The 26,843-nt window shown below is 42.1% G+C and overlaps 1 protein-coding gene across 5 annotated transcripts in view; it reads left to right on the plus strand.

Moving 5' to 3' along the window:
* TTC12 (tetratricopeptide repeat domain 12) overlaps positions 1–26,843 on the plus strand; it is a 51,266-nt gene that overhangs the window by 12,002 nt on the left and 12,421 nt on the right. For all 5 annotated transcript variants that reach the window (XM_081062349.1, XM_081062351.1, XM_081062348.1 and 2 more), the window contains exons 3-13: positions 2,052–2,215; positions 2,778–2,799; positions 3,465–3,542; positions 4,386–4,507; positions 9,773–9,832; positions 15,265–15,336; positions 19,379–19,439; positions 19,851–20,039; positions 21,168–21,237; positions 22,065–22,153; positions 24,239–24,407. In XM_081062349.1, the coding sequence (XP_080918475.1) occupies positions 2,052–2,215; positions 2,778–2,799; positions 3,465–3,542; positions 4,386–4,507; positions 9,773–9,832; positions 15,265–15,336; positions 19,379–19,439; positions 19,851–20,039; positions 21,168–21,237; positions 22,065–22,153; positions 24,239–24,407 (1,096 nt within the window). The remainder of the gene's footprint in view (positions 1–2,051; positions 2,216–2,777; positions 2,800–3,464; positions 3,543–4,385; positions 4,508–9,772; positions 9,833–15,264; positions 15,337–19,378; positions 19,440–19,850; positions 20,040–21,167; positions 21,238–22,064; positions 22,154–24,238; positions 24,408–26,843) is intronic.

The raw sequence follows: 26,843 nt of genomic DNA on the forward strand, positions 1-26,843 counted from the left end.
CGCATTAGAGCTGATTGTCTGGCTAGGTCTTATTTTCAGGGAAACACGGTATCTACTATGCAGGGAGGCCTTTGTGGAATTATAGTTGTTCCATTTGTTGTAAATTCTAGGGGAGATTTCAGGAGGCTCACCTCACGCCGCCGATTTTTCAGCAATTTGTAGTTTTGATAGCTGGTAGTTGGAGTTCCTCCTGATGGCATCTCTTTCCTCTCTGCTTTAATAAGTAAGGTCATCTGAAATGGTCAGGTTTAGATTGGAGAGAATATTTTAAAGTCCTTGGGAGAATGATAGGATAACTTTCCTGGGTATGATATTGTGATTTATAAGAAATATTTATTTGTTCTTCATTCCTGTTCCCGGCACAGAGCTCCTAAAACCCTTGGAATTTCCTAAGTGATAAGACAGCTAAATGTTTTCTTGATATTCATAATAAACCCCATTTAACCACACCTGAGTTTATGTTAATGAGTGACTTGGATTCCAAGGATGGGGAAGAGGGGCTGGGGGTTGAATTGATCCCTATTGGCCAATGATTTAATCAGTCATGCCTATGTAGTGATACCTCCGTAAAAACCCGAAGGCCGGAGGTTCCGAGAGCTTCCCGGTTGGTGAACACCGGGAGATTTGGAGAGGGTGGAGCATGCAGAGAGCATGGGAGCTCTGCAGCCCCTTCCCACATATCTGAGCCTGTGCATCTCTTCCATCTGGCTATTCCCGAGTTATACTCTTTCATAATCAAATGGTAATCTAATAAATGAAATGTTTCTCTGATTCTGTGAGCTGTTTAATCAAACCAGAGGAGGAAGTCGTTGGAACCTCCAATCAATAGCTGTTTGGTCAGAAGTGCAGGTGACAACCTGGACTTTCAATTAGCCTCTGAAGTATGGGGGTGAGGGGGGTGGGCAGTCTTGTAGGACTGAGCCCCTAACCTGTGGGATCTGCTGCTATCTCTAGGTAGATAGTGTCAGAATTAAGCTGAATTGTAGGATATCCAGCTGGTGTCAGAGACTTGTTTGGTGGTGTGGGGGAAAAAACCACGCACATTGCAATTGGTGTCAGGATCGTACTAGGGACATAGTCGGATTGTTGAGCAACACTGACAGTCAAGTTGTGTTAGGACCAATTCTACCAGGTGTGTCTGTCTTTATCAGTGCTCAGCATCTGTAATAAAGGCCTAGAGAAGTGGATAGTTGGAGTCATATAAAGTTGGAGTTTTGTCTGGCAGGTGGAGTGGGAGAGTAAGGGAGTTCAGGATGTGGGCAGGATGGTACCTAAGTGATGGACCATGGGATCTAAGCTGTGTGGGCAGTAAAGTGAAGACAGATAAGGATAGGGTAAAGGTCTGTTGTTTTGTGATCTCAGAGCGGCCTGTATTTACTTGTTTGTCTCTCACACAAGATTGTAAGCTCTTCAAAAATAAGGATCTTTTTTATTCATCATTGTTATCTACAGCATTCTGCATAATATCTAAGTTATGATAAACTCTCCACAAATCATTGTTGAATTAAATAAATGGCTTAAAATTCTTTTCCTTGAAGGCCTTGGTTAAATTCTCCTGCAGCTTTTTCCAGACAAAACAAATCCTGTTCTTAATTTTTTCTCATTTGTCTAACTGCTCTAATTTTTGCTTCTCATTCAGAACCTTCTTAAATAAATGGGGAGATGTTGGTTAAAGGGTATAAACTTCCAGTTATAAAGTGAATAAGTTCTGCATATCTAACATAGTGTGGTGACTGTAGTTAACAATACTGTGTTATATACTTGAAAGTTGCTAAAACAGTAGGTCTCAAATGGTCTCACCATTAAAAAGTGTCATTATGTGAGGAGATGGATGTATTAACTAGCCATCTTGTGGGAATGATTTCACAATATGTATCAAATCATTACATTGTATACCTTAAACTTACACAATGTTATATGTCAATTATACGTCAATAAAACTGGAAACATAAAAGTTCTTCCCTAAAAATGTTCTGCACCATCCTTTCTAGTGAGCAGTCTTTTCTTTTAAAGACTTTGTTTGAATGACTTGCATCTGATTTCTTCTCTAGCCAATTTAATCCAGGAGATGAATTCTGAGGACCCAGTTGTGCAAGAGAAAGCTGTCCTCAAGACAGAAGAGAGACTCCTGTTTACAGAGGAAGACCAAGAGGAGGATGGATGCAGGACCACCTTGAACAAGACCATGATCAGTCCTCCACAAGCTCCTACAAAGGTTTTCCTTTTCTCTTATGGAGTCATATAGGTAGATCCAGTGAGAGGTCTGTGTTGATTCAGAGGAAGCAGTAGTTTAGTCTCAAACTGTCTGGTGAGGCTGACATAGTCTTGTTTTTTAGATTCACTTGTTTTATTTTCCACAAGGAAGTATAAACTCTGATTTTTTTTCTTGCTCCTCCTGAGTAATCTTTAAACAACCCTTTGGGTTTGTTTTAGTGAAAATTCGGCCTCTCTACCCCCTGAGCTTGTCACCATATTTAAGTTGCACTGTTAGGGTAATATATTCTACTAACTTATATTTCCAACTCATATAGGCACAGCTGGGGTCCCTTGATCTGTCACCCTTGTTTCTGCAGACTTGGCCCCCATGACAATGTGCCCATAATCAATCTCCTGATTTAAAGCAAGTCCCCTGAATTTGGGGCCCTTCAGTATTGATGGTTAAAGGAAATGACCCTATTTTCCATGTGTAACTGATACTTTCTTGGTTTATATACTTATCAAGTTGAATGTTTTTTTAAATTTGTTTCTTTGTTTCTATGATAACCTGTGCCCTGCAGGATGCAGATGAAATAAACTCAGGTAAGGAGCGTCTCTCTTCCCAATGTGTGTTATTTATTTAGGATCAGTGTTTATTGACTGTAGCTCCCAGACCCTTTCATCAGAGCCACTGGGTTTGCAAGCAACCCAGGAACAAAAACCTACTGATCACCCCGTTCTGTTACTAGTGATCAAAGGGAACAGCTCTCAGAGGTTTTGCTCTGTTTCCTCCTGGCCAACCTTTGTAAACTGAGTTCAGTTATTCTGTAGCTTCCAGTTTATTTAGCTGCTTATGGGATTCAGATAGTTTCTGTTGCTCAGCTCAGAAGCTCATTATGCTAAATGGAACAAAAAAGTCTGTCTTCAAGGAAAAACTCTTTGAAAAGGCATAATTCAAATTTGAAATATAGATGTAGACGTCATGTATATAATAATACATCACACAGATTACCTTGTCATGTTAAGAAGATGTCATTTTGGTTGCTTTAGAGTGTGTGTGTGTCTGTGTGTGTGTGTGTGTGTGTGTGTATGTATGTATGTGCATGCACGCATACTCGTGTGTGGATGTGTGCATGTGCCTGTATGTATATGCATGAGAAATGTGGCTCCAAAAGCCTTAAAGTAGCTTTCTTCTGAATTTGAGCTAAAAAAACTGATTGTAGTATTTGGATTTTTCTTTCTAATATTTGAAATAACTCTGCGGTCAGAGGCCTTCTTGGCATTTGTGGAGAAGGATGCAAAGGAACGTGCCAAGAGAAGAAGGGAAAACAGAGTCTTAGCAGATGGTAAATGTTGGTCTTCACTTCTTAATAGCTGGGATAATTTGTGCTAGAACGAGCACATGAGTCTATTTGCTGATGTCTGAGGACATCTGGATTCCTAGTCGGTGGGTTCATGGTGGGCCTGAGGCAGTGGGACCTGCCCAGGCAGAAGCACTGGTGGGCTGTGCTCTGTCACGGCTATGACAAGCAGGGAGTAGGACATAGCCCTCAGTCAGCCTCCACAGTCAAACCTCTTTCTAAAGCCAATGCGTAGACCTGGCAGGTCAGATAGACCAGTACTAAACAATACTTGGAACGTAGGGATTGCGATGAGAGTGGGCTAGCCTGAGGCATTGATGGAGAAGGGAAAAAGAAAAATGAAACAGAAAAACAAAGATGTGAGAAGGGAGAGGAGAAATGAAAAGAAAGAGATGAGGTTGTATGTGTGGCAGGGGACATACGTGACAGAAGAATGCTTTCAGCATTGATTTTATACCACCAGGGGTACGTAAACTGCAGATCTGAATGATGCCATATTTGCTAGAAAATGAGTTGTTTGACTCTTTTTATGAAACACTGAGTGTGTAGACTTGGTCTTTGTGGCAAGTGCGGAGTGTTTCTGAGCATTGAGGCAGAAACATTTACTTTTTCTGAGAAGCTACTTAGAAGACTTGGGGTGAATTCAGAGAAAATAATTCTTAGAGAAGCAGACCCTGAAACACCTGCCAAGAGAAACAAGTGACAGGTCCTCTTTACATCGAGGGACACTATGACCTTCAGAGTGGAGTTGGAAAATCAGGGGAATGAGTCTAAAAGGATTTTCCAGTGTGTTGAGAGAGCTCACCTGTATGACTCTTATTATCATAGCCCTGAAAGAGAAGGGGAATGAAGCATTTGTCAGAGGCGACTATGAAACGGCCATCCTGTGCTACAGTGAGGGTTTGGAGAAGCTGAAGGACATGAAAGTGCTGTACACCAACCGAGCCCAGGTCAGTGAGCCAGCAATGTGACCATGGGTTTCCTCAGGGAATAGTATCCACTAAACCTGTGAAATCAGAGAAAATGAGACTAGATGGGACCAGTGGTGTACTGGTAAATGTTTAACAACTGGTTCTGGTTGGGGTGTTGGGGGAAGCTGATTTGTATGGAGTATTTGCCAGTTTCCATGGTGCGAATATTCTTACCATGGTCCAATTTCAATCTATTGATTTGAAACAATTGAAGGAGGACTTGGGAAGAGCTACACATAATCAGTTCTCTCCGTAGGGTAAGTCAGCTCCAGCCTATCGCTGGTGGTTACCAGACACTTTTCCACATGTATAAAACTAAACAGCTAGTGGAATGAAATGACCTTGGACCTTGGCCACCACTGGTTTTGTCCAGCTTCCTTTTGCATGGTAGTCTTAGCTCCTGAGGGTTACTCTTCCATTACTTTCTCTTTCATTGCATCAGTTTCTCTTTGATTAAGACTCTGTGACTGCGGTAGCTGGATAGCTGATGGGCCTAGAGCCAATTTCTCAGAAATTTTGAGTTTCTGCAATCCCTAATACATGAGTTTTGTATTACAGTGGAGCTCAGTTTCCTGGACTACCAGGTAAAAACTATCTTCCAGATGTTTATTATCTACTACTTAATGAAGGGACAAGGTTGATAGTTCCCAGTTGGAACAAAAATATCACCTGTGACCTTATCTTTGAAAAGTACTTGAGTCTGTGTGTGGTAGAACTCTTTGTTGCCCAGACCTGAAAACTTGACAGACCCACGGACATGATTATCCGATAGTCAGGATACGTCGGCAGGACCGGTGCGAGATGAGCTTGATGCCCTGTCGTTTGCAAGAGGAAGAGCCCTCATCAGCTCCAATTTCAGTGTCCTGCTGTCGTATGTTGAGGAAGTGTTGAAAGCTAGAAACAGGACGTTAAAAGGCAAAAAAGTCTGGGAAGTGACAGTGATAACTAAATCCAAGCACAGTGTAACCTGATATTAGTTCAGCAGTTTGGGTAAGTCAGGCTAGAGTGGAGATGTCATTTACCTAGTCCCATTTGTGGAGAAAAATTGTCATAAAGAAGCGAATTGATGAATAAAATGACTGGAAGTTGAATTAGCAGCGTATATTTTATCCCCCTAACTAGGTCATAAAGTTTTTGAGGGCAAACCCTGCCATATACTTTTACCCTTAATGCTTTATTTATAACAGATGTTCAATAAATCCTTGTTAAGTTACATAGCACTGGAGGCACAATAAGTCAACTTAAGGGAATTAAGTTTCTGTTGACACTTCAAAGGAAACATTTAAATGCAAACACTTTACATAATATATTTATCACTGAATTTGGTCTCTAAAACATTTACCTATTGATGCTTGTTCAGTCTTGTCACTCTGCACTTATTTGAAAACAGTAAAATTGAATTGCTTTTAAAGTGTTATGTGTAAGTCAAACATATCTAATTCAGATGGTCTGTACACTAATTCATCTAAATTAGTTACATTTTTATTGTACTCAGGTTTACACGCACTTTGATTAGTTCTGGAGTATTACATTAAGAATGACTGTAGATAAAAATAAGTACGAACTGCAATGGAAACGTTGGGAAAAGCAATTCCTCCCACCTTTCCCAAAGAGAAAGCTTACTCGGAGACAAATAAATGCAAAATGTGCTGCCTGGTGTTAGAAATCATTTAAACCATTGACTATTTTTAAAATGCCTCACCTGTTTGCATGCAGTGTTAGAAAACACTTAATAAGGACCCTGTGAACTGAGTGTTTCTGCTTGCTAGAGAGCAGAAACCTACCCTTGCTAAAACCTACCCTTTTATCGCTTTGTTTTTCTCCTGGAGCTAATGTTATGATCAACAGATTGCTGGTGTAATTTAGATAAATCATTTGGAAAAAGTATTTCTTAAAATGTGGGAAAGCAAAAGAGAACAGGGAAGTGATAGGATGTCCAATCCAAACTTTAAAAAGAACAAACGAAAAAAAAGAAAAAGTAAAAGGCTCTAGAGAAAATGTTGAAGCCCATATAGACTTTCTCCAAATCTGAATGTATACTGAATAGCATTATCATATAATCATGGCTACAGTTGTCTAGAAGGATCCTATTTTCTTCCTCACATCCTCTGACTTTCAAATGCAACCCCAAACCCTGAAGGAAAAGATGGTGCTTTATAGAACAGCCAGCTCAGCGTCGTCAACTTCAATTAGTACAGAACTCGAGTTAATGAAAGCATTACTGTGAGGACAGAGTCCCAGAGAGCAGTTTCCAGGCTCTCGGCCTCACGTGGGGGGGTGCTGACTCGGGTAGTAGATGGCCGTCAGCTGTGGCTTGTTGGCCGTCAGCTGTAACCAGTTAGCCAATTAGCCACTGATAAAACTGCTGTGGCTGCGCTGGTTGGTCGAGTCGATTGGTTGACAGGCAGAGAAGGGGACAGCAGGTTGCAGGTTGTGTGGATCCAGCCTCCAGTGAGACTATAGTGGTATGACTCCCCTATCTATGGCTCCTTGGGTGTTCCTTTTTGACTTAGCCATATCCTGCATTCTTATGTGGGGAGCGGGAGCTGAGACCCCGCAGGCTGCCCTGCATGACAAATGGCACAGCGATCAGGGTCCCCCACACGACAATTACATAGCAGCTTCCTTCCTATGGATGCAAAGAAGTGCACTGCAGAAATTCATTAGCTAGCTATTGTCTGCTCCCTCCCCACTTTGCTTGAATGAATTCCCCATGAGTTATTAGACTGACCTCATATTTGACTTGACCATGTACATGTCTCATCATATTTATTATTGTCAAGAATGTCACAATGTCGTGATACAGTTTTGATCATGGGCAAACCTACCTGGAGTATTGACTCTACTGTTGATGACTGATGGGAATCTGTGAAAGCCGCTTATCCTCCTGGTGCCTGGTTTTCCTTTTGTACAACAGGGTTGTGGGGACAGAGCCCCAGAGAACAGTTTCCAGGCTCTCGGCCTCATGTGGAAAGGTGCTGACTCAGGTAGTAGATGGCCGTCAGCTGTGGCCAACTGACCATCAGCTGTAACCAGTCAGCCAATTAGCCCCTGATACAACTGCCACGGTTGCGTTGGTTGGTCATTCGGTTGGGTGGCAGGCAGAGAAGTGGGCAGCAGGTTGCAGGTCGTGTGGATCCAGCCTCCAGTGAGATTATAGTGCCATTAGTGAGACGATAGTGGTATGACTCCCCGATCTACGGCTCTGTGGGTGTTCCTTTTTGGCTTAGCCATATCCTGCGTTCTTATGTGGGAGTGGGAGCTGAGACCCCCACAGGCCACCTCGCACGACAAATGGCGCAGTGAGCACAGTCCCCCGCACAGCTAGGGTGATCATTGCTGCTTTTTAGGGAACTTTCAGAAGAAGAGTGCTTAAAGTCTACTTAATGCAACTTGATAAGAATTTATTGACCACCTATTATGTCCAGTAATTAATACAAAAGGTGCGGTAGTCATTGTGCTTGCTGTTAAGTAAATAGCCTTTCATATGTTTATATGCCAGTAGTTCTTTGACATTATAAATTAACTAAATTTAGTTTAGTGTGAGTGGATCACAGAATTCTGAGTCAATCCTTACTTTTCCAGATTTTTGCCAATTCTAGGGGATCCCAAAAGAGAGTACTCCAAAACATTCTGCACCTCATGCTCATGGTGATGGTCTGACTCTTACATGTCACCCTATTTCCTGTATCTTTTCCTTCTTGCTGTGCTCATGAGGAAAGAAGCAGAACTTTATCTTTTTTGGTAATAGCTTTATTGAAATATAATTGACATATTATACAATTCACCCATTTACAGTGCACAATTCAGTGGGTTTTAGTATATTCACAGAGTTGTGCAACCATCACTACAACTGATTTTAGAACATTTTTATTGTCCCCAAAAGAAACCCTTTAAGTGGTTCACCCCAAAACCCCCATCCCCCCCACTTCCAGCCCTAGGCAACCGTTAATCTATAGTAAGTCCAGTTTCTGCAACTTTAAGCAAAAAGATGTATAATGAAATCAGTTTTACCATCGGCTAATTAATATAAGCAAGAGTTAATTTCCTACAGCATCTCATCAACGTTATAATGAAATGACGTTGAGCAAAACTGTGTTATTCCAGGACTTGCTGTACCTTCTGTCTCTGTACATCTGCCTATTTTGGACATTTCATGTAAATGAAATCATACAAGATTTTTCCTTTTGTGTCTGGCTTTTTTTATTTAACAGTGTTTTCAAGGTTCATCCATGTTGTGATATGCATCAGCATTTTTTATTGCTGAATAATATACCATTGCACGGCTATACCACATTTTATTTATCCATTCATCGGTTGATGGACATTTGAATTGTTTCTACTTTTTGGCTATTATGAATAATGCTGCTGTGAACGTTTGTGTGCAGATTTCTTTGTGAACGTGTTTACAGTCCTCTTGGGTAGATACCCAGGAGTGGCATTGCTGGATCTTATGGTAACTCGATGTTTAATCTCTGAGGAACCACCACACTGTCTTCCAAAGTGGCTGCATCATTTTACATTCCCACCAGCTGTGTATGAGGGTTTTGATTTTTCTACATTCTCACCAGCACTTCTTATCTTTCTGATTCCCTGTATCGTTTGGTTTCCTTCTGGAATATTCTTGGGGGGGGGGGAGTAGATTCTAGAAGCTAGCTCTCCTTTGTAGATGTGTTTAGTGTGCTGAGTAAATTTTCTTTTGCTCTTTTACATCCTTCCCTGCCCTGCTCTGTGCCCTTAGGACAGACCTCTGTGGACTGGACCCTTGACTTCCCTGCTTTCTCACTTCTATTTGGGTGCAGCCAAGGAGGCCAGAAGGAAAGAGGATAATCACACTGGGCTGTTTAGCCCCTCAGCTTCAGCTCTACTAAAGGCCTCAGCTCTCATTAAGTGGCACTTTTCACAAAGCCGACCTCTCTGGTTTGGTCATTGCTCCTCCTTCTGCCTCTGCGGTCCTAGCAGTGGTGATGGCTGTCCACTATTGCTAGCCCTGGGGTTCTGTAACATTCCTATCGGTTACTCTAAGCCCTGTCCTCACCTTGTAAACAGTCCCTTGATTAAACTGTCCTCGGTTATCATCTGAGCATGAGTGTGCCATCTGTTTCCTGCTGAGACCCTGACTGATACTGGTAGGGACCAGTTACTTCTCATCACCATTCTACTGTTCGACTGCTCTTTTTGTATTAACTGAAGACTGCTTGCTACAGAGTTGTGTGTGAATATCAGCTATTTATGTCTTTATAGGCTTATATAAAACTTGGGGACTATGAGAAGGCACTCGTGGATTGTGACTGGGCTTTGAAGGTAAGAAAATATTTCCTTTTCCACATGATGGATTTGAGCTTGTTTGGGTCACATGCTTCAGTCCTGGAGTGAACAGAGGGGAACTGCCAGTGTATCGTGGTGGGAAGGGTATCGGCTATGCAATCAGAGCCTGTTTCCTCATCTATAAAACGGATGGAACAAAATTGTCTGGAGGGTTATGATAATACACATAAAGTACCTCGCTCTTGGTAAGTACTCCAGAGAAGCTGCTTTTAATACTGGCTTTTCAAGGCTTCTATTGCAATGGCTGATCCTTTGCTATTGTGTTATCAGACACTTTGCTTCATGTGGAAGGGGTGATGCCTCCCTCCTCTTTCTAGAGCCAACCATGGGAGCTTGTTTCAACAATGTCCTTCTTCCTCTTCAGTCTGTGCTTTTTCCCTGCAGCTCTAACAATTTGGAAGTAGATGGTAGCATCCCCTATTTATAGAGGATTCATCAGAAGAAAGAATTCCTGTTGTTCAGCCTGGGTGCTAGTCAGGCCTCAGGCAGATAGCATAATACAGTGCATGATATTTCCTCCAAAGTCTACTAAAATAGACAATTAAAGGTGGGGAGAAGTAAGGACTGTTGGTGAAATATTAGAGTTTTTAAAAGAGAAATATCATGATCGCTTCTTAGGAACATTATTTCAGATGACTAAATATCTAAATATCCCTTAATCCACATTCCCCTAAATTACTCTGCCATATGGGGGCTTTGACTAAATCACCCAAGCCAGTGCTTCCCAGACTTCCTCGCTGAAGTGCTGTTAATGAACAAACATGAGCCCCTGGAGGGTCTGGAAGCAGAGAGTATGAAATTTCTTTTTAACCATGTACTTTATCTTAAAAATTCTTGAGAATTTTGCATTACACTCCATAAAATGTATCTGTTTGTCTTAATATATCCATATTATTTTAAATAACTTACAGTCAAGTAAAACTGAAGTGTCTGGAGAACGTGCCAGGTTTACCTTGTGACTGGACTTCCCGGTACAGCACATCTCCCCCGCTGAATGAGCACATGGCCCCAAATGAGCACATTTGACTGTAGCACGTGGGCTACACCTGCTTCCTTACTGTTTATTGAGAGGGTAAGCCAAGGGGATTGGTGAATTAGAAATTCAGCTTTACTAATAATGGTTTACAAAACACTAGGGACCCTCCAAAACTACCGTCTGGAGTGCTTGATTTTGTTTATCCCTTTGAAGTTATGGTGGCAAATCTTGTCTCATTGCATCATTACAGTCTTTACGTAATAGGAACTGCCCAAAGCTGATGACATCAGGGTCTTCACAGTGCCTGCACAGATCCACTAACCTGCTTTGCCGCTTTATTGGATTATGATTTCTTTTTCTACCATCCTTCAGAAGAGAGAGGCAAGGACGGTTTCCTCAGTTTTACTAACAACAGCAAAAGCCACCATTTGCTGCTTGCTGGCCATCACTTGAGCCTCAAAACATTCTATTCTATTATGTTTAGTACCACTGTTACCCTTATTTTTCTGACCTGGAAACATGGCCTTGGAGCTGAATTAAGTAACCTGTGCAGGATCACACAGCTGATGTTGGTCTAACTGTGAGCTGGAGCTCTGAACCATCTACTACAACAGCCTCTCCACTGCAACTTTAAAGGCCACAGTCCCTGGCTGGGGGGCTCTTGTTGTGGGCCTTCCAGGAGTATCTTTTCTGCTCTGAAAAGGACTGAAGAGGTTAGCACACCATCATGCTGCTTCAGGGTAATACACGGCTCTGTTCCCAAATGTTAATGGAAGCACAGTGTGATTAACAGTGAAACCCAGGCATAGCAGGCCCGACAGAGCTGATGTTAAGAAACGCTGACACTCGGCAGCCAGTCCCGTTAAATGCCCGGTGAGGCTCCCAGTTGAAGAGGTTTGGGTAAACACTTGGAGGGATGGGGAAAAATCTATAAGGAGTTTGAAAAACTAACAATGGTTGGCTCTACGTCAAAGCTGTGAATTAAAAGAGGAAGTTTCACTGTCCTCAAAAGTAATATATCCATGGTGAATGTCAGTGGCACAGCACTATTAATAATAGTAGTACTTTCATGCCAATTTCGTAGTTTTTGAAACTTCTGAATTGGCAGAGACAGTCCCATGTGATGATATTTCAAGACTGATGTTCCTTGTCAGGGAAGATAAAGCAGCGAAGAGGGTTTCAATTAGGATCAGAATCATTTCTTTCTCAGTAGAACACTTCCTGCACAATACTATTCATCTTCCTCGGAAGGCAGGATTCCTTTTAAGGGGATCTGGGGTTCACCCGAAATAGTCCTGGTGAGGGCTGACACATGATCAAAGAAGAAAAGGGAGAAAATCCATTAGAAGCCCTTTCTTCAGTGTCTGAGGAAGGCAGAGTCACACTACGCCCCTCATGGCAACACACAGTAGGCATGGACAAGGCTCTGAGGCTCTGGCTTGTTTTCCCCTGTTGTATCCCTGCTGCTGTGCAGGTGAAGGCTCTGTGAACATTTGGCTCTCCTGAGCCGCAGTGCTGGAGTTTCCTCTTTTCTCTTGACCATTTGTCGTGCGGGGTACCCTGCTCGCTGCGCCATTTGTTGTGCGGGGCGTCCGGCGGGGTCTCTGGTCCCGCTCCCCTCATAAGAACGCAGGACACGGTGAGGCCAAACAGGAACACCCATGGAGCCATAAGTAGGGGAGTCAAACCAATATATTCTCACTGGCGGCTGGGCTGGAGACACAGGAAGCAGGATCTACATAATCTGCCTAACAGCAGTCCGCGCTTGCCAGCCACCATCCTCTTGCTAGCCCCCATTTTTTTTCTGCTAGCGTAGCCACAACCATTATATTAGTGGCCAATGGCCTACGGGTTACAGCTGACGGCTAACTAGCCACAGCTGATGGCCATCTGATCACAGTTGATGGCCATTTACTACCCGAGCCAGCACCTTTCTATTGTGAGGCCGAGAGCCTGGAAACTGTTTTTTGGGGCTTTGTCCCCACACCATTCCTTTCCTGCTTCCTTAATTCCTCCCTTTGTGAATTCTCCAGGGTTCAGTCCTCTGCTCCCTGCCTTTCTTCTCTGTGCAGTTTCTCCCTCAAGGCTCTCATTTCCTTTTATGGGTTCAACTCTCATCTCTGCAAATGGTGCTCAGAACTTCTTCCCCAGTCTCCACCTCCCCATGGGTTCCCAGGCTGCATTTCAGCTGCCTCCTGCAGGTTTCCATCAGCTTGTTTGGGCATCATCTGAAACATAGTGCGAGGTCTGACAGTTAAGTTTGAGAACTCATCCTAGGAAAAGTGCTACATACCTCATTGCTCAATATCACTACAGTCACCTTCCAAGGACTTCCCTTGGGAAGCTATGCACCTATGCTAGTGCCTAGTCCACCCTTCAAAACAATTTTGGAACTCTTTCTGGAACAGCCATCAGAGCTATCGTCGTATTTCCCTTGATGTCCTGAATGTCATCAAAATGTCTTCCCTTCAATATTTCCTTTATCTTTGGGTCAAGAAAGAAGTCACTGGGAGCCAGATCAGGTGAGTAGGGAGGGTGTTCCAATATAGTTATTTGTTTACTGGCTAAAAACTCCCTCACAGACAGTGTCGTGTGAGCTGGTGCATTGTTGTGATGCAAGAACCATGAATTCTTGGTGAAAAGTTCAGGTTGTCTAACTTTTTCACACAGCCATTTTAGCACTTCCAAATAGTAAACTTGGTTAACTGTCCAGTTGGTACAAATTCATAATGAATAGTCCCTCTGATATTAAAAAAGGGTTAGCAGAGGCAGCCAATTGGCTCACTTGGTTAGAGCGCAGTGCTCATAACACCAAGGTTGCCGGTTCAATTCCCACATGGGCCAGTGAGCTGTGCCCTCCACAGCTAGATTGAAAAAACATGAAAAAACAAAACAAAACAAAAAAACGATGATTTGACTTGTAGCTGATGGGTCCTGGAAAAACACACTGTTCCCCAATTAAAAGAAAAAAAAGTTAACAGCGTTGCAACAAGTTCACGAAGTTAATTGTCTGATCGTCATGTGTCCAAAAATAAATTTCTTCACAGTACATGTCCTTCTACTGAACTGCTGTAGCACTTTTCTGAATGTGATTTGCTGTAATTTTTAAGCCGTTGGGTCCTAAAGTCAAATGGGCAGATTTTAAATCCCAGCTCTTCCACTTGGTGACCTTGAACCTCTCTAACCTCATCTTAGTTTCCTCATATTGGGGTAGTAACTACTTCATAGAATTGTTACAAGGTTTGCATAAGATAATTCGTATGAACCATACAGAAAGAGTAAACATTAATACACAGTTATTACTATTACTACTGCCATTCACTTAGCAACAAATCATGAAATGATATTCATGAAATGCATCTATAAAGGGCTCTCCAATAACAATTATTGTTACCTCTTCTATTGTTATTTAACTTTTCTTTAAATTTTCTCTTTTGCCCTGAAATGGATTGTCATTGTAACTGCAGTAACAGCTGCTGATACTATATTACTTGGTGTTGCACTAGCGTTTTACAAGCATTTCGTCATCACAACAACCTGAGAGAGAAAGAGACTATTATTACCTTCACTTTCCAGATGAGGAAAATAATTATCTGAAAAGTGAGGTAGTCTGGCCAATGTTCCATTTCTGGTGAGAGGCAGACCAGGGGTTCACCTAGGACTTTTTAGACTCGTAAGCATCTGACCCAGCACATTGCCTTGTACGTAAAAGCGGTTCAATTACTTAACTGGATGTTTTAAATTATAGTTTATGTCTTTGTGCCAAATCATTCCCTCTGGAGTTACAGTAATTAAGGGCAGGTAGGTGCAGGGCCCCTGTTCAGCCTTAAGTTCCAATCCTGCCTTTTGTAGGGGGAATTCCTCCCAACCTTAAATGATAAGTGAGTAAAATCCCAGTAGATACGTTGTGGTTTATTTCAGGGGAGGAACTTCCCGGGCCTACTGAGATGTAGTCTGTTTACCCAGAGTACATTTTCCTCTCTTCTAATAAACCAGTGGTTCTCAAACTTGGCTGCACATGAAGAGTTTTAAACAATATTTATGCCTGGTCCCTACCCCAGAGTGTAATTTAATTGATGTGGGATTCAGCCTGGCAGGCAGGATTTTTATAAGCATCCCAGGTAATTCTAATGTTCTATCAAGGTCAAGAGCTTTTTTAAACTAAGGGTTTCTGGTTTGTTTCCTGATTGAGTATCATTAAATGGAAATGAAAACTGACAAGTATCATTAACTAATTTGATATAGAGCTTTCTTGAGTATCCAGGCTCCTTACAGCCATCAATTATAGATGTGCAGAAAAGTTTTAGTTGTCAACTCTGGGAACAGTCCTGAGAACAAAGCTTGGCCTTACCTCTATTAGCTAGGCAACTAGGGGAATGCTGATGACTTCAAATCTTCTGAAACATCTTATTACTCATTCCTTTTTATGCAGTGTGATGAAAAATGCATCAAAGCATATTTCCACATGGGAAAAGCCCACCTGGCTCTAAAGAACTACAGTGTGGTAAGTTTCTAAGAGAATGTAAGTGAAATGTTTGATCAGAGTGGCCCTTCAGATTGTCTGAGGAGAATCATCTTCCTCCAAGTTGATTAGATATTAATCCACTTTTTAGTGCTTTTCAGGGTAAATCTTAAGATCTTAGAGTTGGGAAGGATGTTGAATGTCATCTAATACAGCCCCACCTGCTGTAGGAACGTTTCTGCAATATCTTCTATCAGTGTTCATTCAGCCCTGGGCGAGGCATCTCTGGAGAGAAAAGACAAAGCAAAATGACAAAAACAAAATTCACTTGTAATCTCATCACCCAGAAGTAATCATGCAGATATATACACACACTACTTATATTGTTAGTAGCAGCTTTATTGAGATATAATTCACATGCTAAACAATTCGTCTATACACAATTCAGTGGTTTTTAGAATTGCACATCACCATTACCACAATTTAGAATTACCATCACCACAATTAATTTTAGAACATTTTTTTGTCACTTCCCCAAAAGCTCTATACCCATTAGAAGTCACTCCACATTCTTCCACCCCCACCTCAGCCGGAGACAACCACTAATCCAATTCTGTCTCTATACATTTGCCTATTCTAGACTTTTCATATAAATAGAATTATACAATATGTGGTATTTTATGACTGGCCTCTTTCACTGAGCATAATGTTTGCAAGGTTCCTCCATGTTGTAATATGTATCAGTACTTCATTCCTTTTATTGCTGAATAATATTTCATCGTATGCATAGACCACATTGTATTTATCCCTTTATCAGTTGGTAACCATTTGGTTTTCCACTTTGGGCTATTATGAACATCCATGGACAAGTTTTTGTGTGGACATATGTTAACAATACTCTTAAGTATTTACCTAGGAGTGGAACTGCTGAGTCATGTGATAACTCTATGTGTAACCTTCGGAGGAACTGCCATAGTGTCTTCCAGAGTGGCTATACCGTTTTATAGCCCCATCAGCTCTGTATGGTGCCAGTTTCTCCACATCCTGGACAATACTTGTTATTATCTGTCTTTTTGATTATAGCTATCCTAGTGAGTATGAAGTTGTTGTTTAGAGTTGCATTTCCCTGGTGACTGATGATATTGAGCATTTTTTTCATGTGCTTATTGGCCATTTGTATATCATCTTTGGAGAAATGTCTCTTCAGATCCTTTGCCATAGTTATATTTTGGATACAAGTCCCTTATTGGATAAATGATTTGCAAATATTTCTACTAATCCTTGTGTTTTCTTTTCACTTTCCTGATGGTGTCCTTTGTAGCACAAACTTTAAAAATTTTAATGAATTCTAAATTACTTAATTACTTAATTACTAAATTACTAAATTACTTAAATTACTTAATTTAGAATTCTAAATTACTTATTGCTTTTGGTGTCATATCTAAGAAACCATTGCCTAATCTAAGATTTACTCCTATGTTTTCTTCTAAGAGATTTACATTTATATCTCTGATCCACTTTGAGTTAATTTTTTATATGTTGTGAGGAAGTGATCCAGCTTTATTCTTTTCATGTGGATATCCAGTCATCCCAGTACCATTTGTTGAGAAGACTATTCTGTCTCCCATTGAGTGATTTTGGCACCCTTTTCAAAAAAATCAAATGATCATAAATGCATGGGTTTATTTCTAGACTCTCAATTAATCTATGTTTATTCTTATGCCTATACCACACTATCTTGAGTCCCGTATCTTTGTAGTAAATTTTGATATTGGGAAGCATGAGTCTTCTAACTTTGTTCTGCCTTTTCAAAATTGTTTTAGCTATTCTGGTTCCCTTGATCACCAGACAAGTTTCAGGATCAGCTTGTCAGTTTCTACAAAGAAGCCAGATAGAAGTTTGATGTAGATTGTGTTGAACCTGTAGATCAGTTTTGGGAGTATTAGCATCTTAACGGTGTTAAGCCTTCTAATTCATGAACATGGGATGTCTTTACATTTACAAGACACACTTTAAAAAATAAATTGCCTCCTGTTGTAATTTTTTTTTTTAATTATTTTCTTTGTTGGATTTTCATTCTAAAAGTAATATAGGCTTATTGTAATAAGGTCTATAATAGAGAACTTTAAAAGAAAGAAAATGTTAGTTGCCCCCACTGTACCAAATTCTGTTCACTCATGCATTCATTCAATTAATTCACTCAGTAAATATACATTACATGCTTTCTCTATTCCCGGCACGGCACTGTCCCAGGCAACAGGAATACAGTAATGACCAAAACAAAATCTTTGACTTAATTGAACTCATTTTTTTTTAATTGAACTCATTTTTGGGATGGGGTGGCCGGAAGACAAAAACCAAATAAGTAGATGTGCAGCATGTTGGGTAGTGATAAGTGTTACTGAGAAAACAAAATCAGGAAGCAGTGAAGATGAGATCAGTTTTATGTGGAGTGGTCAGGGAGGGCCTCTCTAAAGGAAGGGAGAAAGCGAAGTGAGTAACACATGTGGATATATAATGAAGGAGTGGTTCAGGTGAAGGGATAGGTAGAATGGAGAAAGCACGGAGGAGAATGATAAGAGATGAGGCCACGCAGGTGATGGAGTGTGTGGAGGACTGATCCCTAGGGCCTTACAGGCTTTGGAAGGACCTTGCCTTTTTCTTTCAGTGAGCTGGGAACCATTAGAAAGTTTCAAGTAAAGGAGTGAAACGATATGAGTAATGTTTCAAAGGATCAGGCTCCTGTACGGAGAATATATTTTGGCATGTTAAGAAAAGAACAGAGAACCAATTAGAAGGCTATTACAACAATTTATCCAAGTGAGGTAATGATAACTTGGACGAGGTTGGTGATGATGGAGGTGATGAAAAGCGACGGGATTATACTGACAGGGAAGCCAACGGGAATTGATGATAGATTAGATCTAGGCTTGAAAAGAAGTTTCGGACTGCTGTGACCAGAGTGGGTGGGTGGCTTAAACAACAAACATTTGTTTCTCACAGTTTTGGAGTCTGGGAAGTCCAATATCAAGATACTGCAGATTTGGTGTCTAGTAAGGGCCTGCTTCTTAGTTCATGAACAGCCAGAGGGTGAGAGAGCTCTCTGAAGAAGAGCGCTAATCTCATTCATAAGGGCTCCGCCTTCAGGACCTAATCACCTCCCAAAGGCTCCACATCCTAATACCATCACATTGGGGATTAGGTTTCAACTACGAATTTTGAAGAGATACAAACGTTTAGTCTATAGCAGTTACCATGTTTGATGTATATACTTCTATCCCGCAACACTATTCTCTGTTTTAATATGATGTTTTTCTTCAGTTTATTTCTTAATCTTCTAGACCAGGCTTGAGCCTTCAAAATACCTCACAACTATTTTTCTGAGCTTTTTTTCTTGGTATCTGGTTGTTTTATACTCTGGGCAGTTCTTGATATCCCTGAGGACAGAACTGCCCTAAATCCGCATCATGCCTCATGAACTGGAATCTTTCTTTTTCCAGGAACTTTCTATCTAAAGATTTCCTCAATGAGAGCCCCTCACTCTCAGGTTTTCTAGCTGACTCTTATATGGCCAGTGAATGGACCCCTTAGTAGCTCCCTTTGAAGTCCTGTGTGTTTAAGTAGGCAGTTCTTGTTTCCTGTTCCCAGGTCTCTGTCAATAATGTCTCGAGCTTTATTTATTTCCTTACTTCCTATGGGGATAGCTGACAGGTAGCCTCCTGTTCTCTGTCAGTGCAAATAGCATATCGAAATTTTGCGTTTACCTCGTGATTAATCCTGACCCAGCCAGACATGATCCACGAGAATTTAGGAATGATAATTTTCCATCACAGACTGTACCTGACAACACCTTTTTTAAAAATAAATTTTGAAATAATACCTGTTGCCCCACAGAACCAGAGAAACCTAAACAAAATGTCAAATGCATGCTATGTTCCTGTGCCTACCTCCTAGGCTGGGAGGAGGAGGAGGCTGGGAGGAAATAATGAAGCCTAGCCTTGTGATACCCAGTGTCTTTCTTATAATCACCTTTACCCCCAACCACTTGCAAAGTTCTTGTTTTTATTTTGTTTTGTTTTTCCAGTCTAGAGAGTGTTTTCAGAAGATCTTAGAAATAAACCCCCAGCTGCAGAAACAGGTGAAAGGTGAGAATGTTCCTGCTGATGTCTTTCACTTGAATTCTCCTTTCCCTTCATGCTCTGCCTTCCATACGTTCTCTGCACTTGGCCACGAAGCCACAGTCTTGCTTGGCCTACACAATCACGTCCTCTATGCTAACAGGCTGCCCTGCTGCTCTCCTTTGTTCACCAACTCACGTCTTTGCCTTCCTCCTTTCTACATATGCCATCCCCCTTTGGAGCCTTCTAGATAGGGAATGTTTCCCTTGAATACCCAAGACAATTTAAGGCTCTGGGTGTGGACTGTATTTTCCTTGCTGAAGACAAGTGTGAAATATTTTAATGTGTTATACCTCTCAACGTCCCATCCTCAAAAAAGGTTACTCCTTGTACAGTAATGTTGATGTTAGGGTTTTCTTTTCCTTCTTGGTTTGCTAGATTACCTGAATCAAGTAGATCTTCGGGAGAAAGCAGACCTTCAAGAGAAGGAAGCCCATGAATTGCTGGATTCAGGAAAGGACACAGCCGTGACCACTAAGAACCTCCTGGAGACTCTTTCCGAGCCTGACCATAATCTTTTGTTCTATGCAGGGGGCATTGAAATCCTGACTGAAATGATGAAGGACTGTAAGCTAGAGACATGTGTGATCTCATAAATATTGTCACTGTAAAGGGACAGAGTTTAGAGGTCCGCCCCTATGAGGCAAAGAATCCCTTCCTCCCACAAATATTGATTGAAGGCCTATTATAATGTAGGTGGTAAAGGGGATGAATAAGAAATATATCCCCACCCCAGCTCCATCCTCTCCTCAGAACATGTGTACATATAACACACATGCAGTAAACATCACACATACACAATACAACACTAACACACAACACTCACTCATTCCATACTTACATCACATACACACACAGCATACACTCACATATCTACTTCTATATGCCACATACACACATACACACACACCACGTACACACGACATACATCACACCATACATACTTATATCACATTAACACATATAACACATATTCACCCTTCGCACGTGCTCCACGCATCTTGCACATACCCACACACCCTTTGCATATCCCACACATACCCTATATACACCCCAAGCACCCTGTACCACCCCCATAAATCTCCCAACCATAGGGAAATGGAAGATGGAATTTTGTAGGATAAACTGTAAGGTATACCACAGTCACATTTAATGGCTGCTTAGGATGTTTCAGAGCAAACATCAGCTCCTGCTAATGAAAGCCATACTCTTTTCTCTTACCAGTTCTTATACACATTGATACCAAGGCTTAAGCCATTTTTTTAACTCAGTGACAGGATATTGTTTGTACAAATAGATGGAGTTTCTTACTTCCCTTTAGTATACAATTGAGGGTGCTCAAATATTCCCTTCAGTAGTTTCTTGGAAATTATAGACTCTTCTCTAGAGCCTAGAAACAGTTTTGAAATGAATATTTAAGGAAAGATGGATATGCTAGTTCTTCCCACAGGTTAAGCAGCTCCTGGAGATTATCTAAAGATTACAAAATGATGAGTTGTCAGATAACCCGTGGGGCCACTGGGCTTAGCTTTCCTTCTCTGAACAGGAAGTGCCTCTCACTGGGGCAGTGGCTGATGATAGCCGTAGGTTTCAGAACGTAAAGGTATTTGTTTCTTCTCATCAGCTGGCTCTGTTACAGCTAGACATCAGCTAGAGTTCAGGAGTCTGATGTAGTTTTCTCTGAATTTGTTTCAGGCACAGAACAAACTTTATTCAGAACACACAATGGATTCAGTATCATCAGTGGGAATGAGAACATAAAAAGGTAGGAATTTAAAACAAAGAAGAAGAAGGTAGGAATTTTTGGTAAAGACAGCCAGCATCAAAGCAAGGAAAGACAACCATTTGTCATGAAATCAGACACTAATCACACAGGCAGGCTTTACTGGATGATACCACCTTCAGTCAACATTAGTGTTTCCTTGAAGAGTGCAGACGAATTTACCTTGAATGCTGAGTCTCAGGTTGTTTGAATTATGCCACAATTAACAACTGCAGAGAGAGAAAAGGTCAACAAAACTTCCCAGGCTTTCTGCAAGCACTTCAAGTCAGAGAAAGGACCATCTTACTGGTTTCCCACCAGTTACAAGATGGCTATTTGTTCTTTTCCTCTGATATCAACAAATGAGATCAGCTGGGTCCTGGCTAATCCCGTTTATAATTTCATCTGAAGTAAGACCCACATGGCAGAAGATGGTGTGGTGAACTCATTATTTTGTATTTCAGTTGTTCTCGTATAATTCCTGAGGCTTAGGACCCTGCTGTGGGTTGGAGTCACCAACACATGTTTGCATGTATGAGGAGACCCTTGAGACCGAAGCAGTCTGCAGGCCCACCGTTCGTTAGTCACCCCTGACTCCTGGCTCACCACCCGCCCTCCATGCAGCCCTGAGCCTCAGCCTGCATCCCTGGCCTGGAGTGCTCAGTTCAGTGCTTAGTAGTCCATTGGCCCTGGTGACCTGCAGCTGTGGATTATACAATTACTTTCTTAACCCTGCATTTGAGGAGTCTGTAGGTGGGAAGAAAAAAAAACTGAAAAGAAGATCAAGACTGATTTCCAGTTTTAATGTTGCTCTCCCTTGTCCATTCTAGATGCTTTTCCACAGCAGAAAAGGGTCCAGTGGAAGAGACCGTGTGTGTGTGTGTTCTCAGGCTCTGGCAAGCAGTGTGCAGCGGGAATGGTAAGCCTGGTTCATCATCATTAATCGTTGTTCATGCCTGTTAATTCCAGAGCTCTGTGGGCAGACAGAATTGTGGTTGTTTCCCCAGAGGCTAGGCTCTGGGGCGTTGATGTGGAGACCTTCCCTCAGGAAAAGCGTATGGATCAGAAGCAAGACGTATGCTCCAGTTATGTCTCCAGCGACCTTACGGCCGCCTTCATCATGGCCAAGGTCATTGTCAGCATAAGGAGTGGTCTCATCCCACACACCCTGCTCTCTGCAGACTCATGACTTCTGCTCATGGGTTGGCAGTAGGATGGCAGAGTTTTTCCTTTCCTGTCTGCCTAAAAATATTGTGGGATTTTTATTTTTTCTTGACCACTGTACCCATTTCAGCATCGTGAGGTTTATGATTGTCCCCGCCAGCATCTTGTGACACTGATTAGTGTGTAATATTCAGACAGCAAAAAGCTATGGGGATTTTAGTTACCTTGTTAACTCTTAGCTTTTTACATATTAACATCTTCTGGGGTCCACTAACTTTTTGTCCACTAACTTTTTGTATCTTTCTTATCACTTTTTTAACCTCAATGTAAATACAAAACTGAAGTATTTTCTTTATTTTTTAAAAAATTGTGTTTCCATAGGAAAAGGTCTAGCCTTGGACACAAAACACTGAAAATGAGCTGTGTCTCCTTTTCACGGCCAGTGAATGCAGTTTATAAACTTGAAAATGCTAACTATGAGATAATGTAATTTTTTTCTTGATTTAGTAGAGTGGAGGAATCATCTAAAGTTCTAGAAAACTAGAGAATCAGGGGGCATCTTTCCTGAAGGGAATTATGTCAGACTAATATCACTGTAGGGTGTTACCTGCCTGGAGTGGTGATTCTGCAGATTCCCATACAGGAGGGTAAGGGAGGCAGGGCTTGGTGACCATGTGAATCAAACATAGCCCTCCTTCAGTGCAGTCCCGGCATCCTAAGCTGACATCCTACTTTGCTTTCTGTGAACCTCGGGGTCACATTTTTTCTTTAACATCTGAAAATACATTGTCAGACACAGCCTGTCATGTAAATACTCTCTATCTCAGATCTATGAAACTTTAGTATATCCAACTCCGTAAATACACAGAAGTTTTTAAAAAGGACAAGGGAGTACTTAAAAGTGAGGACATGGAAATATGTCTGTATTATGTTGTTGAGTGGGAGAGAGAAGCCAGTTACAGGGTAGGATGTACCAATCATATTTTTAACATTATTCATATGAAGGATGAATAATAGCTCCTTTTGGGAATTGTCTGTCTTGGAGGGGGTACGAGAGAAGGGGACTTTCATTTTCAGCTTTATTCTCCCTCTGTGTCATTTGAATTGTTTCCAATGAGCTACTTTTCCAGTCTAAGAAAAAATGTATAAACTAAACAAACTCTGCTCCATTTCATGCCTTAGCCTCATACTCCAGCTGTATCCCTGCCTGCCCTCAAACAAATTCATGTACCTGGTTAGAAAATGAACCAGGTGAGAGGGGGTAAATCCAACGCCAACACCCTGGAAATAGCTTATAGTCTGGGAAGGGGGCATTCTTTATTAATGAATGTTCTTATGTGATATTCTAGTTTTCTAGAAAGAACTCAAATGCTCTGGCCATTATGTGAAAGTTGATGGTCTAAAAATATTTCACAAGTCAGCTGTTTTCTTTCCCTTTCCTCATATTTCCAGATACACACACACCAAGGATCCCTGAAAAGAATAATAATAGCTAATATATACGTGCCATATATATTACGTGCTTAGAGCAGATGGCTGCTCTAAGCACCATCATGTAGTAACTCATTTAAGCCTCGTGACAACTCTATTAGGCAGGTCACCTTCCTCACTTCATTGATGAGGAAACTGAGGAGCACAGGCGTTAATGACTCAGCTAAGGCCGTTCATCTGGTCATTCGGACTAGCAGTCTGGTTCTAGAGTCTGTGCTCTTATACTTCATTCATCCACCTCTCAAGTGAGTGGAGAATTGTGTGTCCCGTTCAGATGGTGTCAGACAGAGCTGGGTTAATTGCTGTCGTAGCGTGCGTGTGGTGGACGGGCTCGCCCTGTGTCTTACAGAAGAAAACCAGCGCCTGCTTATCATGTGCCCTGACATGGGCAGGCTGCTGCCCTCCCTCTTGGCCTCCGAGGTCCTGACCGTCCGGCAGCAGAGCCTGGCCCTAGTGCTACAGCTTGCCCAGATGGAGAACGGACGAAGCCTGATCATCAGCCACCTTGACCTGACCCGGTAAGGCTCTGCTGGCAGGAATGTCCCTGCAGCATCTCAGATCATCCCCTGCCAAGTGAGGACCGGCCTGTCTCCCCTCTCACATCTCTGACATGAGAGGTACCGTCAGACTTAATTAAGGATCAATAACAGATAAAGCCTTTGAAAGGAACACTCCCTCATGAGAACCCCGGCCAGACTCCGGTGTGCGCATAGTACCATGGACAGGCACACTTCCGCTGAGTTTGCTTCCACCTCAGGTATTGCAGGCCGTGTACGTGACAGCATTTCCAAAACCAGACTGGGAACCTAACTTTAAAACAGGTCATTTGCTTCTGCCCTTTTAGCCTCAGCCCTGTTCCTGTCCCCACTTTTCTTCATTTGTGTTTGAGGTAATACTATCTTATTTTGCGTGTCCTTAAACCCTTTCTGGAGCAGGTAAAGTATAAATAAATCAAATACGTCTCAAGCATTGTTACGTGTAGGTCTTCCCAAGGCTTAAGGAAATAGAAATAGAATGTGCCTCTCTCCTAAGTAGACTGTACTAAGAAATTTACTGACCATAGTGATTCTGCTCAGTGCTCTTCTACCTGTAAAGATTATCAGTTTGAATATGTGAAACTGCCACTTTTACATCAAAAAAGGTACATGTTGGTAATTTCATGTGGTTCATTCAACCTGATAGAAATAGCAATAATTATAGCATGCTTTATAAGTGCTCCATACATAATCTAAAAATAGAATTTGGCTTCTGATTCTTTTCATTATCTCATTTTATCTCTTCTCAGCCTGGGATGTAGGCAAGATAAGTGTTATTACCCCGTTTCACAGATGGGGCAGGAGAATTGGCAGCAAGTAACTGAAGGAATCTCACCCAGCTGTCCCCTGAGCCCTGGAGCCCAGCTCCCAGTGTCTGTTCCCAGCAAGACAAACAGCCAAATCTGAAACCTTGTCAAATCTCTCTTGGCCTAAGCTGAGACCTCCGGCACCTGTCCAGTGTAGGAGAGGAGGTCCATTGTGTGTGAAGTACGAAGTGCTTATTAAGCCTTGCCTGTGGCTCTCCCCGCCTCCCAGCCCCGGTGGCTCACTGCAAAGGCTGTGACAACCCCGAGGCTCAGCCCACACGTGGAGGATTGTTCACAGAGTTAAATCCTCAAAAGCACACTTCACATTTCAAACAATTCCGCACTCATTTCCTCAATACCTTCATTATGTTTTCTCATTTGGTTTTGGTCTCTGAGTAAATGTAACGAAGTTGCGGTAAGCTTTGTCCCCCCTAAGCTGTCTTTGAATTACTTGAGTTTCAGTTTGAATTTTTCCAGTGTCTTGGAGAGTGGCGTTTATGAGCATCTCGTGCCCACTCTCTTCAGTCAAAGAACTGTCAGCTTACTTGGCTTCGTGCCTGCTGTCCTAGTTAATGTCCATCTCCAGTTCAATTAGAAAGAGGTGGGTTCCTTCTCTGACAGGAACTGATATGATTTGAAGCAGGATCGTGCTCCACACAGGTCCCCGGACCCTCACAGAGAGGCACACACGTCGCATTCCTCCCAAAGGCTTTTCCTTAACATGGGAAGTTGAAGGAACATTTCATTGTCCATTGACAGGAGCCCAGTGAGGGCCAGTATCCCTTTTGTGAAAAGCACTAGGTTTTTAAATGCCAGCAGTCATGAGCCCGAATCCTCAGCTTGTCTCTGTCCACGTGTGTGACCCGCGACAGTCTCTTCGCCTTGCTGAGCCCCGGGTCTCAGCTGTAGCCAGACTCATGGGGAAGCTTAAGAGAGATGATGCATGTGTACCAGTTAAGTTTTCTTTCTGTGCAGAATACTGAACCAAGAGAAACTAGCCTTGTTTTTCTCACATAACAAAAAGACTAAAGGTGGCAATAGCTGCTTCAGTGGCTTAAAGACGTCAGGGTCAAGGTTTCTGTCCTTTTTGTGTCCCTTCCCTCACGTTCTCACAGGGCTGCTGCAACGGCAAGCAGCGCATCGCTCTTTCAGACAGGTTAGCACCGCCGGACCTGTCCCTTTCATCAGGAGAAGCCACTGCTTTTGTTTCTCTGTGGTCAGAATTGTGTCACGTGACCCCCGAGTGGGGAAAGTGGTTCCAGCTTCTATAGTAGAGTGAGGCAGGAGAGCCAGGCGTCTGTGGGGTTTGCCAGCAAGCCTCATCTGCCACAGTAAAGAAAGCAGCTAGTCGCGTGCCTGACACATGGTGTCGATTCAAGAAGAACTTGTATACTCATTTTCTCTCTTCAGGCTCTATTGCTCAGGGTCCTAAACTGATGTGAACGTGCATTTACGGTTACACTAGACCATTTTCTGATTTGCGGTCCATCTACAGGAACAGAGGCTGTCAACAGAGCAGAAAATGTGCCACCGAAAAAGGAGAAGAGAGGGAGTGGAAAGGGACCGCCTGTCTTCCTCAGTCCAGTTAGGATGGACATTTTGTTGCATGGAG

This window comes from Rhinolophus hipposideros (genome assembly GCF_964194185.1).
Source record: "Rhinolophus hipposideros genome assembly, chromosome: 10".
Taxonomy (NCBI): domain Eukaryota; kingdom Metazoa; phylum Chordata; class Mammalia; order Chiroptera; family Rhinolophidae; genus Rhinolophus; species Rhinolophus hipposideros.